Source organism: Pholis gunnellus (assembly GCF_910591455.1).
Source record: "Pholis gunnellus genome assembly, chromosome: 16".
NCBI lineage: Eukaryota > Metazoa > Chordata > Actinopteri > Perciformes > Pholidae > Pholis > Pholis gunnellus.
The window spans coordinates 8297535-8313490 of NC_136543.1; the positions used below are offsets into that span (position 1 = coordinate 8297535).

At 45.5% G+C, this 15956-nt stretch overlaps 1 protein-coding gene across 3 annotated transcripts in view; it reads right to left on the minus strand.

Annotated features, from left to right (window-relative positions):
- Window positions 1-108: 108 nt before the first annotated feature.
- Window positions 109-15956, minus strand: part of akap9 (A kinase (PRKA) anchor protein 9) — a 59925-nt gene continuing 44077 nt past the window's right edge. Inside the window, exons 28-55 of one of the 3 annotated variants that reach the window (XM_079175895.1) lie at window positions 12907-13083; window positions 12295-12399; window positions 11854-12006; window positions 11158-11244; window positions 9685-10707; window positions 9198-9338; window positions 9071-9115; window positions 8847-8987; window positions 8475-8519; window positions 7496-8320; window positions 7035-7092; window positions 6767-6888; window positions 6471-6659; window positions 6140-6307; window positions 5442-5547; window positions 5128-5317; window positions 4752-4902; window positions 4220-4564; window positions 3808-4089; window positions 3481-3713; window positions 3050-3155; window positions 2604-2801; window positions 2167-2370; window positions 1809-2041; window positions 1354-1448; window positions 1120-1264; window positions 824-954; window positions 109-636 (exon numbers count right to left, since the gene is read on the minus strand). In XM_079175895.1, the coding sequence (XP_079032021.1) occupies window positions 593-636; window positions 824-954; window positions 1120-1264; window positions 1354-1448; window positions 1809-2041; window positions 2167-2370; window positions 2604-2801; window positions 3050-3155; window positions 3481-3713; window positions 3808-4089; window positions 4220-4564; window positions 4752-4902; window positions 5128-5317; window positions 5442-5547; window positions 6140-6307; window positions 6471-6659; window positions 6767-6888; window positions 7035-7092; window positions 7496-8320; window positions 8475-8519; window positions 8847-8987; window positions 9071-9115; window positions 9198-9338; window positions 9685-10707; window positions 11158-11244; window positions 11854-12006; window positions 12295-12399; window positions 12907-13083 (5742 nt within the window). In that variant the 3' untranslated portion in view covers window positions 109-592. Of the gene's footprint in view, window positions 637-823; window positions 955-1119; window positions 1265-1353; window positions 1449-1808; window positions 2042-2166; window positions 2371-2603; window positions 2805-3049; window positions 3156-3480; window positions 3714-3807; window positions 4090-4219; window positions 4565-4751; window positions 4903-5127; window positions 5318-5441; window positions 5548-6139; window positions 6308-6470; window positions 6660-6766; window positions 6889-7034; window positions 7093-7495; window positions 8321-8474; window positions 8520-8846; window positions 8988-9070; window positions 9116-9197; window positions 9339-9684; window positions 10708-11157; window positions 11245-11853; window positions 12007-12294; window positions 12400-12906; window positions 13084-15956 lie in introns of all 3 variants that reach the window. The other 2 variants (XM_079175894.1, XM_079175896.1) reach the window with 2 other exon arrangements.

Genomic DNA, 15956 nt, shown 5'->3' on the forward strand with positions numbered 1-15956 from the left:
TCCAACACTTGATGCCAAATTTAATGAATGACTACATTTCTGTACAGCAACCCTTATTGTTTAATCAGTGGACATGAAGAAGAAATGAAAAATACACAACTCTTTCAAATAATGTAGTCCTCTTTATTTCAGTTTTTGACAAAATACCCAGAAAATTCAAAGCTCCTACGCTTTACAAAAATACGTTCTCTACAAATGTCCTCTGTAGTCCGTCTGGCCGAAACAAAACACAGTGTAGTGTAGAATATCCAGTAGCAGCCTCCTTAACAATAAACCCAAACATTCTCTACATAACGCTCCACCCATACAACACAAACATATAAATTAATCACATGGTCTTAAATTAGCATTTGACAAATATACATGATTGCAGTTCATCCACAACAAAGAGGCAGATTCATTTACAAACATAGCCGTTTTTTTAAGTGCTGGCGACAAAAAGCCTGAATACAACATGTCGTACACTAATAAAAAAACGTGTTTTGGTCCACATGGAAAGATACAGTCCACACCAGAATGATAGAAAACAGCAGAGCGCTCAGCACGAGAAAAGGCAACTGAGTTTCTTCAAGCCAACGTAACATGGTAGCGTCTATCTCCTCAAGCCAAAGTGCAATTGAGCATACGAAGAAGCACCTGCGGAGAGAATAAAAGGTAGTTTGGTAAAGTTGAGAATTACTTCATAGAGTTAAAACAATGTGTTTGTTTGTGTGCAACAGTGTAAGAAAGTGTCTTAAAATGCAGCTGTTTATCAGAGCATTCCTTTTAGTAGGAAACCGTTACATATGCTGATTTCTTGTTTACTAAATGCAAACCGGTCTACCTGACGTCACACTCCCCAGCCTCCTCTGCAGCGCCTCCAGTCTGGAGATGTAGTCGGTGAGCGCTCGGTCTGGGTCGTAGCTCTGCAGGTGGGAACAGGTGAGAGCTCCGTGGTCTCCGGCCATGTGAAACCTACACAACACAGACCTTTCAGTATCAGAACTGACACAGTATGTCACTATAAACATATTATGATATTAATATAAAATTTGGGCTGATAACTTGTTATTTATGCCATTTTATAGACTAATCTAGAGGGACAGTAACTGTTAGTTGCATCCCCATTGTAAGTTGCACCTGTGTTGTGTGGAGGAGACACCCGATCTGGGGGATTCACGTCCACTTCTCCCCCTGCCGCTGGAGACTCCTCCTCCACTTCCTCGTTCTCGGTACATGTCCACGCTGCCCGGATGAAGATACGGTGAGTCTCTCACCTCTGAACCTGAGAGAGGAGAATAGAAACTTATTGAGCATCACTCCGAAATGAATCTCTACCATGTAGAAGTAAAAAACTGGTATTGTTTTGGTTACCTAAAATCTGTCCTGCTCCGTTCTTGTTAACGCTGCAGGAGGTTGTGGAGCTCATCCCCGTCGCTTTGTGCCACCGCTTCACTAGGAAACGCATTCTGGGCAGAAGATGAGCAGGTTTTACGTTTAGAAAATCTAATTTGTTGTTAAAGTGGAAATCTTAAAGATTAAGTCACTATCGACAGAAGGTAACACAATGGCGCTGATTGAAGTTTCGCAATATTTATAGATTTGCAGAATTACAATCTGGGAGAGACATTCATGAAAAGAAATGTATCACAGTTATTCTCCATACTTGAATCTCATGAATTAACAAAACGACTTCAGACTGCTAAACCCCGAACGCATTTACATTGTTTTCACTCAAATGGGAATACTTAATCAAACAGGGCTGAAATCTTAAGCATTGCTACTTTAACATCACTGTCCAAAACTAACACAGAGCTCCGGCTGCCTACCTGGAGAGGGCGATAGAGACCCGGACGGCAGAGCGGAAGCGCATCAGCGCCCGGCGTCGCTGGCTGAGGGACTCCAGGCCGGGGAGTGCCGGCTGGCCGCCCATCCTGGAGAGGAGCGACAGCGTGGCTTCCTCGCACTCCTGGAAGCCGCCCAGCAGTAACAGCAGATACTTCTTCTGGTAGATCAGAGCTTTGCGGAAGCTTTCTGACCTCAAGTACTTCCCGTACATCCTCTGGAGACACAGGATAATGAGTAAAATGATACGATTACAAAGAGTGTTCTTGGTGGAAGTTACTACAAGCAACTAACTACCAGCTCCTGAGATACAAGCTGAATTATCAGCTGTTTTTAGCTGACCTTCAGTGCAGCATTGTCAGCGTCAGGTCCCGTTATCTCTCGCAGGACGTCGGTCCTGATCTCTCCTCGGAGTCGGGCCACCTGGGTCTGGGCCACAAGTAAAGCTTTCTCCAGACGGACATTTTCTCTCGTCCAAGCCTCCCGCTCCTGGGAGAGTATCATACCCGACGAGTCCGCCTTCGACACTCCTCTCCTGTTGCTCAACTGCAGCATGAAATGAAACAATAGAATTTAATCTGAGTCTTCTGCATGGAATGACAAGAGATGAAAAGCAAAAAAATCAGAACAAAACAAAGTATATATTTGAGCTTTCCACATCAGGGTACTTCTAGTACCTTACATTATCTGTGATTTCAGTTTCAGCAAAGTGTTTCTAATATTTATGATAATATCTGTCTAGTCATCTCAATCAGTAGTATTTCCTGCCGTGTACTCACACTGTCGCCTGATCCCGGTCCAGCCTGCCGGTAGCGTCGGAGCTCTTCCTCCAAACGCAGCGTGTGGTTCCTCAGATCGTTCTTCTCTTCGGTGAGACGGCTGACAAAACCGGTCAGCTCGGCGTTCTGCCTCAGCAGCCGCTCCGTCAGGGAGTTGGAGGAGCTGCTGGTGGAGCCTCCTGCCAGCAGGGAAACACTCTGCTGGGAAACACACAAAGCAGTCACAACCACGTGGGGTCCCGTCAGATTACAGGCGCTCGGAAAAACAAACTGGAGCTCATCAGCAAAGTGGAAATTCTTCTTTTGATCAAAATGTGTCCACCGGTATGAGAAGTGTCTACTTCTGTATATCATAAATCTAAACTTAACTCAGCCACAAAATCCACAAATATTAAATAAAACATTGGTAATATACAAATATAATAATAGAAAAATAGGTTCCTGACCTCGGGGACGGAGGGTAGACCTGGGGATTGCTGCAGCATAGTGATGACCTCATTCACAGTGGACTGCACCCAAGATAACTCTTCACTGTCGACCTCTGCAGTCAGTCTACACACACACACACACACACACACACACACACACACACACACACACACACACACACACACACACACACACACACACACACACACACACACACACACACACACACACACAAATGACAAACATTGGGTTAATTCCATAGGGCTATATTAGACAAGTCCTGCATGTAATAGCACATTTATGGATTCTGTTACAACTTATTAAGTGTTAATTAAGGCTGTATTAATGCTGTACATTTTTTTTTGGCCACTTGGTTGCAGCAGAACAAGCGGTAAATATACAGCTGATATGGAGAACTTGTTAATGTTAATATAAAAACATGAATTACCTCCCCGTATTCTTGTTGGCCATGCCGCGGATCTTGGAGGAAACGAGGTGAAGTTTGTCCAAGATCTTGTCGACTGTGCGCCAAGGACCGTGGTGAGGTCCGCCGCTGTGACCTGCTGGAGAGGCCTCCAGGTGCGGTGACGTGGTGGAGCTTGCGGACTGAACATTTCCGCTCTTCTGCTGGAACACCCAGTCTTTGGTGCGGTCGGTGGACTCGCTGTGCAAGACAGCCTGCTGTTTAGGAAACAACAGCACGGCTTCAATAACAACGTCTGAATAAAAGCACTATTAAATAAATGCTTGTATATTAAGAGCGTGTGATACTCACACTGTCGCCGCTCTCCTCCCTCCCTCCTCTCTGCTCTGCTAACTGGTTCAACCTCTCCTCCAGTGTCTCCTTCTCTCCTTCTAGACTCTTCCTCCTCCCCATCTCTCGCTCCAGCTGCTCCTGGGCCTCAGACATTTGTGCTTCCAGCCTCTCCAGCTGGGCCCGAGCCTCCAGCAGCGCCTCCTGGTCCCGTCTCGACCTCTGACTCCCCAGAGTGAGCTCCTCGTCTTTCCGTATCACCTGGAGCTTCTGAGCCTCCACTTGACTGAGGAGGTGCACCACCTGCAGAGGAAAGATGAGCAAGAAATACAAGACATTTTGACAAGGATTCACAATATAATCATCAAATTTATACTTCTTTATCCCCCATCTTGTGGCCATTTGGAGATAAATTCTTTAGAAAACATCCCACCTGTGCATGTTTGTCATCCAGCTCCCTCTGCAGTCTTTCCAGCAGACTCCCTTCCTCGTCGAGCCCCCTCCTATCCACCTCGCCCCGCTGCTCACTGGAGGGGCCGCCGTCTGAGGACACACCCGTCCGCAGCTCCCGCTCCCTCCCCAGCGCAGTGCTCATCTCCAGGGCCTTGGCTCGCTCCGTCTCCAGCTGGACCTGGAACTCTTGGAGGCGTCGGTGGAGGCTGAGACGCTCCTGGTCGGCCTGCTGGGAGAGCTGAGAGGAGGCCTGGCGCTCCTGTTCCAGGGTCAGGGTCAGCTGGGCCAAGCGGCTCTTCTGCTCCTCCAGACTGAGGTTCAGGTCCTGAGGAGGACAATGGAAACACACTTGTTTTTAGAATGACTTCTTCAGTCTAGCATAAGAAAGGGAAGTTTGAGATGGGACCATATCACTAGCAGATGTGCTGTGACAGCTAATTTGTGGCTGGTTAGCTTTCAATTCAGGCTAAAATATTCCAACATACAAAAGGCACCCGTCTGAAGGCTCTTACCTCCAGGTCTTCTCGTTTACTCTCCTCGTTTTTCCCCGTTCGACACTTCTCCTTCTCCATGGCCCACTGAAGATCTCTGCTCTTCTTCCGGTCCTCAGTCAGCTGGTCGTTCAGTGCGTCCACCTCAGCAGCCTTCTGTGATACCTCTGCCCTGTTGACAGAGACGTCAATGAGTTTAGCCGTAATGGATACTTTAATCCTATAGAATTGTTTTAGGTTTTTTTTAAAGTTTGGTTCCTTCAAGGAAGTTCAAGAAATGCCTGGGAACTTTGTTGCATGTGTTAACACCCTCTCCTCATATGTCCCATCTATAGCTCTGCTGTAAACCCAAGAAAAAGCCAAGTGTGTTGGCCACACGTCTGTGAACGTGTCTAACCTGAGTGTGTCCAGCTCTTTGAGGTGTTTGTGCTGAGCCTTGAGCATCGTCTCCAGCTCCAGTTGAGTCTGGGACAGTTCACTCTTCAGCTCCTCCGCCAGCAGCCTGCCTGCCTCCGCTGCTCCGTCAGCTCCTCCTCCCTGCTCCTTCACGCTACGTTCACTACCCGATGATGCAACAGGCAGAGCACCTGAAGGACAACAATCAGAGAACGTCAACACCAGGACCTGCTACTTCTAGTGAGAAGATATCAAAATGCTGGAAGAACATCATCATCAGCAGAGCGACAGTAGTTTCTTTTTAAAGTGGTTCACCTTGATGAAGTTGCTCTAGCTGACTTCGGAGCTGATGAATCTCAGAGATGAGACTGGACCGGTCCGCAGTGTGGAGCGACCCCATCGCCTCTCTGTGCTGAGTGTCCTGGATCAGGATCACAGAAACTTGGTTACTGACGTGACCAGCATAAATCATAATCAAAGGAGAGGAAAGTCAAGAGAAGGTTGTTTCTGCCCAATAATAAGCAGATTTGTGTCTTCTGTTGGGTAAACGCCAGACATCGAAATAATGTCATACGAATCATTGAGTAGGGTTAGTTTTAAAAGCAAAGACTTAAATAAAATTATGAAATGAATCACACTTTTCAACTACTTATGTGTGGTGCAAACCCTACAGCATGCGATGAACAATTCTTTATTATAAAAAGGGGGAAAAAACAGTTGGAGCTTGATTAAAATCTTTGTTTAGTTTTTGTAAACTATGTTTTGTTGTTCTTGTGTTGTTACTTTCCTGCTTGTTTGATGTTGAATGCTTTTATTGCGAACCATTTTGCAACTTTATTTTGAAAAAAGCGATATAAAAGAATCTTTAGTTACTTTAAGTAAAGAAAAAAACTGACTGGTTTGACAGAGTATATTTTCTAATAAATTCTTTATCATCTGTGCCAGTACTGGATTTTAAATGAGATGTCTGAGTGTATTCCGGCCATATTATAGATTGAGTTGTTCTTTCGGACCTGTTCAGCCAGTCTGCGCTCCAGCTGATTGAGGTGGACGATGGCGTCGCTGGTGTCCAGCAGGTCCAGCTGGCTGTAGAGGGCGCTCTTCAGCACGCTTCGCTCCCTCATGAACACCTGCCGCACAGCATCCAGCAGCTCCGCACGCCAGTCCACACCGCCAGACGTCTGCAGCAAGTCAGACACACACAGATAAAGACACAAGCACACACACACACAAACACACAAACACACAATGAAGACGAATGAATGACAACTTGAGCTCTGACAAACGGTAAGCAGTGTTTTGTGAATACTGGTGTGGGGGGGGGGGGGGGGGGGGTTCTGCTACCTGTGTTTCTCTGTGTGTCTGCATCTGGGTGATGAGGCCCTTGAGAGACTCCACGGTCGCCAGTAAGGCGTCTCTTTCCTTCAGCCAGCCTGGGACGTTGAGCTGGCCGCCCGGCTCGCCCTCATTGAGAGGGAGCTCCGACAGAGAGAGCACCTGCATGCCCTCCTGGTGCACCTCACGGAGCAACGTCTACATACACAAACATTCGTTTCTTGTTCATTTTCATCACTATAATAATTAAAATTACATGTGTCGACGAGCTCTAGGACAACGTTTCTAGTAGGGGAAGGTTGTACCTTGATCCGGTCAGGCAGTGGATCATCAGTCTCTCTCCTCGCGCCCTCTGGAGTTGACCTGAACTCCTGCTGCAAGCTCGGGAAGTCAAATCCGGTCCGCTGGCTGTAGTCTGAGCTGCTGTCTGAAAGGTGGAAAACACAAAAATTCTGAAAAAGGTTTTTGGTATTACCTATGCTAAAAGAAACGTGTGAAATGAACACTAGCAGCCATGACAAACTATTTTACGCATTGGAAACAAATGCACTGTATCAATGAGTCGTTTCTTACCACTTGTGTAGCCGTCTTTGAACAGTGATGTGGGACGGTCTTGTCTTGATGAAGGGGCCTAGAAAAGATCAACCATGATTCAGATTCTTCCTTTCACTGCATCACTCAAAAATGATAATACAACTAAAGTACGTGTCCTTAGTATGAAACGCCTTCAAAACATAGAACTACTCATTTCTTCCTGTATGCAGATACAATTAATCAATTAGTCGTTTGACAGAAAATGTACTGGTTTCAGCTTCTTAAATGTTAAAATGTGCTACTTTTCTATATTTTACATCATTGGACATTGTGTATCTTCTAGGTTTGGACTGTTGGTTGGACAAAAAAAGCGATTTAAAGATTTGAGTTATATATGTCGGGCATTTTTCGCAATTTTCTGACATTTTATAGACTAAATGATTAATAGACATTAAAATAATCATTAGTTTTAGCACAGAGCTATTTTTTCCTGCCCTCACCTCTGTGGAGCGCAGCTTGTCGATGACCGCTTTGAGGGCCTTGCACTCGTCCTCCAGAGCCTGCGTGTCCCTACGAAGGCTATCGCTCTCCAAAATATGCCGAGCCTCCATGTCCAGGATTTCTGCCGCGTGAAGCTCCTGCATCTGCAGAATCTTCTCCTGGAACTCTCCGATCACCTCCTCAATCTCGTCTTTGTTTGCGGACTCGCTTTCCGGGTCGAGGTCGGACATTTGGAGAGGTTCCGTCTGCGTGAACGAGTGCGTTACCGCCACGTGCTGCTGCTCAGAGCTGCCGTTTAGTCGAGAGCTGTGAGATTTGTTGGTCGACTGGCTGGAAGTGGCAGAGTTCTTCCTGGAGACGGATTGTTTATCTTTGGCACCGCTTCCTTTACCAGCCGGCTGTTTGCCTCCTTTCCTTTTAGGCTGGGTAGTGGAGGAGGAGGAAGCAGCAGAGGAGACAGGCTGAGGAGAGGGAGCTGGAGATGGAGGACCAGAATCCGCCGTCTTCATCAAGGCTGTTCGTGCCTCCTGGAGCTCCTCTTTGAGCTTAGAAATGGAGAGCTCACGGACGTGTAGTTCACTCTGTAGCTTCTCATTGTGCTGCCTGTAGCTGTTGAGCTCTTGTTTGGTGGTGTCCACATTCTTTCTCAACTCCTGGAGCTCCTCTTTAAATTTAGAAATGGACACTTCACGGACTTGGAGGTCCTCCTGAAGCTTCTCATTATGCTGCCGGGAGACGTTGAGCTCCTCTTTGGTGGAAGCCGCATCGTTTCTGACCTCCTGGAGAAGCTCAGTCATGTTGGCTTTGCTTTCTTCAGCTTGTACCTAGAGGGCGATTGGGCAGGTGGTTAAATACTACACATACAGGCAAGTATCACATTACTTTTTCATAAAAAAAACAATAGATCAGTTTGGGAGAAATATGCTGATGATACTGCACATTTCAGAGTGCAGAAAAATGTAAACATTTATGACTCACTTCAACAAGTTCTCCTTTAAGGTGAGAGATGGTCATTTCCCGCTCCTTAAAAAACACAGTTGTATGTAATTAAAATGTGTTTAAAGAGGAACTTACACACATATACTGTATGTATGTTTCGTGATATAATATATAAAACAAGAGTTGACACACTTAGAGAATAGTTCATTCGAACATTTTGGGAAACACAGTTATTCCCTCTCTGAGAATTAGAAGAGAAGATAGATACCCCAAAATCAAAAATTTCAATTGAAATGTAAAATGACAACTTAAACATAAAGAACTCTATGTTTGTGCAGAGCTGAGGTTCCTACAGATGAATGTCACTGAACTCAGCACCCATGACAGGATATGGTGGTTTTGGCTCTGTACCTGCAGCAGCTCCTGTAGCTTCTCCAAGCTCTCCCTGCAGCTGTTCAGCTCCTCTTTGGTGGCAGCTGCCTCACTTTGAGCCTCCATTAACTCCTGCTGAAGCTCAGACACCTTGGTCTCCTCACGTCCACCAGATGATACCTAAAGCCACGTGAAGTTTAAATATTAGACAAAACTTTGTTTATAAAAAAATGGAAACTGTAGTTTCAAATCTTCGTTCCTACCTTTTGAAGTTGGCTCTTTAGTCTCTCTATTGCAGCTGTTTTGCCCTAGAATAAAAGCACGTTCATTAGTCCCACCAAACATTAGAAATACTCTCTAATGTTCGAACACTAAGACACAGTCACATACTTGGAGCTCCTCCTGTAGTTTGCTGCAGCTCTGTTTGTAGCAGTCGAGCTGCTCTTTGGCGGCCGAGGCCTCGTTTTTGACCTCCTGCAACTCCCGAAGAAGCTCTGACTCAGCAGCCGGCTGCTCATCAGCAGAGGACGCCTGAAGAAAAGGCCACAAAGATTCAAAATTATGAGAGCTGTATCGGGCAAGAGACAACAGAACATAGCCCGAGAATACAATGACTGCATTAGGTTTTCACTGGTTAACCATTATCAAGGGTACAGAGAGAATTCAAAAACACGCTCCAATAAAAAACAAAAACAAAGATTATACTCAACTATAAGTGTGCAAGTGTAAAAACAAGCTTACAATTGTCCTTTTTGATTCGATACAAGCTTTTAATTTCTTATGATTAACACTAAAATGTTATTTGTGAAGGATGTTTTCTAGACCAGGCTTTAAAATATTGAACTACTCCTTTATGACATATCGGCCAAACTCTTACCCCCACAGCCGGTGACGTCTTCTGGTGTGTCCTGGCCTTCATCTGACTGAGCAGATCCATGAGCACGGCCAGCCTCCTCTCGTACTCCAGCACCTCCTCCTCAGAGCTGGAGAGCAGCTGCTTCTGGAGCTCCTGGTCCTTCTGCATCCCGTTGAGTCCCACCTCCAGCTCCCGAAGCCTCTGGGTCAGATGAACCACCTTCCCTGTGGGAACCTGTCTCGTTTGACCAATTCCACTGAAATCCATTTGGGGAATACCAAAGTCACCAAAGTCATAGACATTTGACGGCACATTTGGGTCAGCGGGACTCTGCTGGTCCTGGTTTCCTTTGGATCCTTGTGACGGGTGTTGCTGGAAGGCCTCCAGTGTGGCCTGGCTGACGAGCGCTTCCGCCAGTTTCTCCCTCAGTTTTTCCTCCAGATTAGAGACCTTCTGTTGGAGACCAGCTGCATGGCTTTGCGATTGCTCCACGAGGATGAGACAGCGGCTCAACTCGCTGTCCTTCTCGCCGACCTCGTCCTCGAGCTGCTGGATGCGGAGGCCCAACTCCTCCACTCTGGATGTCGCACTCTGCTCTAAAGCTTGAACTTGAGCCTGCATGACCACCAGGCCTGCCGTTTTCTCTCTGAGAGCGTCCTCAAGTTCGCCCTCTGAGCTCTCCGTTTTTTCCGTTTCCGCCAAAGCTTCCGCGCTCTCTTTCAGGCGCAGGTACGTCTCCAACAGCTTGCTGTGCTTCGTTTTGAAAGTATTCATCTCTTTGGTGGCCAGGTCCATTCTCTGCTTCATTTCGTCGTATTCCTCTTTACTTGGCCCCGATACGGCGCTCTCTGCATTGGTGTCCTCGTCTTCCTCTGTGGCCTGCTTTGGCTCGATATTGGCCAGATCCTGCTGAAGTCTGTCTATGACAGCATTCAGTTGGTCAAGCTCCTCCTCATTATTCCTCTTCAAGTGTTCTTGTTCACTCTGCAGGCACTCCACCTGGGACTCGAAGTCTTTAATCAGCTCGCCCCTGTCGTCCATTTCCTAAAGAGAAATATGCAAATATTCTTAAACCATAAAAATATCAGATTTGCGGAGTCCATAGCTGTCCCGCTATTCGGATAAACCTCTGAGTCCCTTTTGAGCTTGGAAAGAGTCTTCGGACCCAAGATAATGTAGTTTTCAATGGCTTTTGTATTTTAAATGTCTGAAATTGATCAAATTGTAAAAACTCTTTAGAGACCCAGAGGTTTAGTAAGCCACCTCAAATGAGCAAATGATCACCTCACAAAAGACGATGGTGCTGTGGAATTACTTACCGAGACAAAACAAGAAAAAACAACCCAAGAAAAAATAAAATAAAAAATGGAGCAGACCAAAATAAAAGCGCAGACCAATGAAGGAAACACACACACACACACACACACACCGACACGGAGCTATGCGTATTCGAAATAGACTCTTACACCATTTCGTATACGCATATTGCGTTACCTTATTATCAGAGGCTGTTCCCATGTGTTGGAGCTTAGTGATCTGTTCATTAAGAAGTGCTATTTCCCTGTCCTTCTCCTCCATCACCTTCAAAAGTCAGAGATTATAATGTGATGGCTATTAATGAACACGTCACGCGAAAGTCCACTCAGAGTCAGCCTCGTGATGGACGACTGAAAGTACACTGATTGAGTCAAAGAAGAACTGTGCTGGCAGTGACAGTCTAACTAAAATTAACAACATTGAGCAAATGTCTTTTAAAAAAAAGTATGTGGAAAACTGTGGTATATGAGTTAAATGAAAATGGTCCTGTTTACAACTGATGGGAGCAGTTTTTTAGTTGTGTAACTACAGACCAAACCTTTTGTTGTATTGTGCAGTTAAAGTACAAACTTATCAGGCAACGTCAACAGTCAACAGTCTTAAAGTCTCTAGCAACCAGTGGTTTATCCGTTTCTTTTTAGTACAGTACAGAACAAGTAGTAGAAAATACTGACTAATCATAAAAGAACTGAGAATACAAATGTACATTTATTTTAACACAATATGTGTCCAGTGTCTGTCTGATAATCGTATCCACAGTTTTTAAGAAGCCAGCGTGGCTGCAGTACACAAATAGACTCAACCACCTCTGGAACGCACAATTTTTAACGTAAAGATACTGTAAAAAGTAATTGCAGCGGAATGTCTCTTTACCTGGAGCATGCTATCCCTCGTTTCTAGATATTGCTGCTGGCTGCTGATCTCCTTCCTCTGGATCTCCAGCTGCATGTGAAGCTGCTGCACCTCCTCGCTCTTGTTCTCCAGCTCCTCTCTGAACTGCTCCAGCTGCTCCTCCAGGTTACGGATCTGAGGCGACAGGTAAACATGACAAGCACTTCAGAGGAGACGCCAGACAACTGAAAATATTTTTCTCTGATTTACTTGTTTGCTACTGATTTTCTGCTATTCCTGTAAATAAACAGAAATCCAGATATCAAAGGATACTACAGTACTAATGTCACATTTATATATATGCATTACATCTAGTTACAAAACACTATTGAAAACTAAACGAGACAAACATTTCACTCCCAGATTTTCGTCCGATTGAGATATTATCCATTCAAAGGAATCTGTGCCTGATCAGCACATTACCTCCTTCTCTTTCCGCTCCAGAGCTTCTCTCTCCGTCTGTAACTGAGCCTCCAGCGTGGCGTGTTTTTCCTCTGTGATGGATGCATGCTGCTTCTTTTGTTCAACCTGCACAACAACACACATGAGGGAAAAAAAAACTATTTAGCACAGCAGTCGCAGAAAGGCGTGAAGGAACAAACCGTTGTGATGAACAGATTTTCAAGAATGTTAAAAGCTACGCTTTGTCCGTATCGCATCCTTTATCATGCAACTGGAGCTCTGTGCCGTTTGCCAGCTGAGCGGCGGCACAGCAGATATATGAGCATTTCCTTCACTGCTCTTTTTCTTCTCACTCACAACAGCCCTTCACGAACACTGGGGGGCAATCTTGACAGTTGCTAGCCATAGCTCATCACCAACAACAAACTGCCGCGCGGGTGAAGTAGACCCACCCACACATTGTTCTCCCTCTCTGTGTCCCAACCCTCCTCCTCACCTCATCTACATCCTCTCACACACACACACTGCCATTCTCCACAGCTATTGTTCAGGCTGCCTTTTCTCTCTCTCTTGTCGTCCCTGACTCAGTCTCCTGCACATCCTTCATCTCCCCCTCCCCCTCTCTATCCTAACCTTCTCCACGGACTCCACGCTGGCCAGCAGGGCCTGCTCCAGCTCGCGGATGCGGCTCTCCAGCTTGTCAATCTCTTCGTTGCGCTCTCCCAAATCACGATGCAGCTGCTCTGAGCCGAGCAGCAGCTCACTGCACCAATCCGCCTTCTCCTTCAGCTGGGCGGTCAGCTGGTCCACCTGGTAGTGAGAGAGAGAGAGAGATATAGACGAAGGGAGAGGGAGAGAGAGAGGGGGCGGGGGGGAGGGGGGGTGTTTAATGAGAATCGCTCTCAGACACGACTCGCTACAGCATAGCTGGGGTATGTACAGCTAGCTGGGAGGTCAGCTGATCCACCTGAGAAAGGAGGGGGGCCGAGAGTGAAGAGAGGTGCAGGGACAGAGAGATTTCATTCGGGGTGACACAAACCACAGAGCAGTACAATAGCCAGGAGGACCGCTGGCAGGTAACTGATCCATCTGTGAGACGGGAAAACATCAGCAGATCAATGAAGGGGAGGAAGAAGGGGAGGAAGAAGGGGAGGAAGAAGGGTCCACAGGAGGAAGGTTCGTTTAGGGTCGTCTAGGAACTGGGGAATAAATCTATATGTAGTTGGTACCCCTGCTTGATTAAACAAGAAAATAATGTTTCATGAACGACTGGCTGACGTTTGTGTATCCTGTTGTTTCAGAAATGCATCTTTAAGGATGACGGCGTTTCAAACAAAAAGACACTGTAGCAAGGCAGATGAAATGCACCCGCTCACTAGCCGCCCTTCGTTAAATATTAATGTGACGAGAGAGTAGGATGACTCTTCATGGGAGTACTTCAGCTCTGAATGGTCCATTTATATTGCTTTGAGCTTTACTTCATTTGTGGATAGATTTAGGTCAACTCAAGAGGGTTATGCATTATCTATATGCAATTTCTTGCTCGACACCCAAGAGAAACAAAGCTGGAGACATGCTTGTTCGTCGTTTCCCTCCAAAACATTGCTAATGTGGCAAAATAAACAACGTTAAAAGGTTAGTTTTACGAACTGCAGTTTGATAACTTACACAAATTCATATTGATGCAAGAATGTACTTTGAAATCTACTACGGTCATGTCAAGTCTGCAAAAAGTGGTGTATAACTGAATCGAAAGGCAATCCTCTCTAGGGAGGATACTTTGACATTTGTTTGCCACTAAACTCGCCCGCCCGCCCCCACCACCACTTTGTTTACTGTTCTGCTGTTGAGTTTTACACTGGACATTGAAAAGGGAGAAACCAGAGGAAGGAGCAGAGTGAGGAAGGACAAAGTCTTTGAAGTCGCTTTCAAATGAAGACAAACACAGCAGACGGGGATCAAACTGGAGAGAGGAGGAGGGAAAGGATGAGCGAGATGGGCAGGCCATTAATTGCTACAGGGTTGGGCGGGATTACTAAAATGCACTAAATGCTCTCTGGGGGAGATTCTACGTGTAGCTAGAAGCAATACCTTAAAGGTTACTCCATCCACCTGTAATAGCCACGGGAGAGAGAAGGCATAAAGGATCAGAGGATGGACAGTTCGAGGGCAAGAGGGGGACGAAAAAGCACTTAGTGATAAAAATGTGGCAGGAAATTATAGAGAGGTCAACTTTGGGGCGAGTTTAAAGCAGAAAAGTAGGACTGATGTATGAATGATATGCTGTAAACCCAAGGAACAGAACTAACAGAACTACCATAACTACAGTGGAGCTTTAATCAAAGCTGCAATCACAAATTATATAATTCAAGTCACTATCGAATTTAGGAGGAAACAAACTGATTAGACTGCTGGAAGGCTAACAAGCAGCAGGGGCAAAACGAGGATACTTCAGTTACAAAGACATTAAGGAAAGAACACGGAACATTACGATACCACTGAGCATTAAAATCATCGTCCCCTAATGGAATAACTGACTTATCTTGTCAAATGATGTTTCCGATTGAGCAAGTGAAATGCTCCGAGGGCCCAGAACCCGCTGCGGCTCATTTTCTTTTCATATTATCAAAAGGACAAATGAGTTGAATTTAACGGTTTACTCTGAGGACATCACGTTCATAATAAACATTAAAGAGGGCGTGATGCTTTACATAATTAGCGCTTCAAATGTGCTGCAAAACAATGACAACAGTGTCGATCAGAAGTACATTTCTCTTTGGGGTGAACCGGAGGCTACATTGCGAGTGGATGAAAAATGTCAGCCAATGACGAAATCCTGGAGAAGCCAAAGAGTAGTAACAGCACAGACAAAGCAAAGAAACAACATTAAGGTTAAAACTGACAGCGGTTACTGCTGGGGTGAACGAGACTGATGCACAAAAAAGAAATGTCATATTGCAATTTGGGGAGTACTTAAAAAAAGGCAGGTTAAGACTTCTATTACTGTCAAAACAGGACATTATGCCAGAAGTTACACCGATCAGACTTCCGATAGCTGTGAGAATCAAAGATTACCAGAAAGACTAGTAACAGTGTCTGTGAAAGCTCTTAAGCTGGAAACAGCAGCTGGAAATGAGGTTAATGAGAGCGGAGAGACTAAACAGTAAAGTTGTGGGCTGTAAAACCAAAACAGGGAGCTGAATATCTAAAAACACTCCACAGAGCCGAGGGGAACTGCAGAGTGAGATACATCTCTGTGGGTTCGTCACTACAAGCGACACGTTTCACATTACACGTCTTCACTTGATCCATTGTTAATATAAACATATAAATCACTTAAATTTAGCCTGAAAACTGTGTACTTCTGAAATGTGACATCAGGGGTTACAGTACATGACATGTTATATAACTGTCATCAAGTCAAAATGTGTGTCTTACCAACACATGGCCTTATGTCTGACAACATTTTGTGAGTAACAGCTGCACCAGCGCAGTGATTAACTTCAGCTAATCCTATCTAAACACTGTATTGTGTATTTCACGATCGTGTTAATAAAACCCACTATTACACACGAGGACAAACATTAACCCCACTCACTCTTCCGTCTGAGAAACACTCCCACTTTCTGGTGTCATTTTTAAAAGGCAGCGCAGGTAATTCTACCAGCATAGCCACACCGACA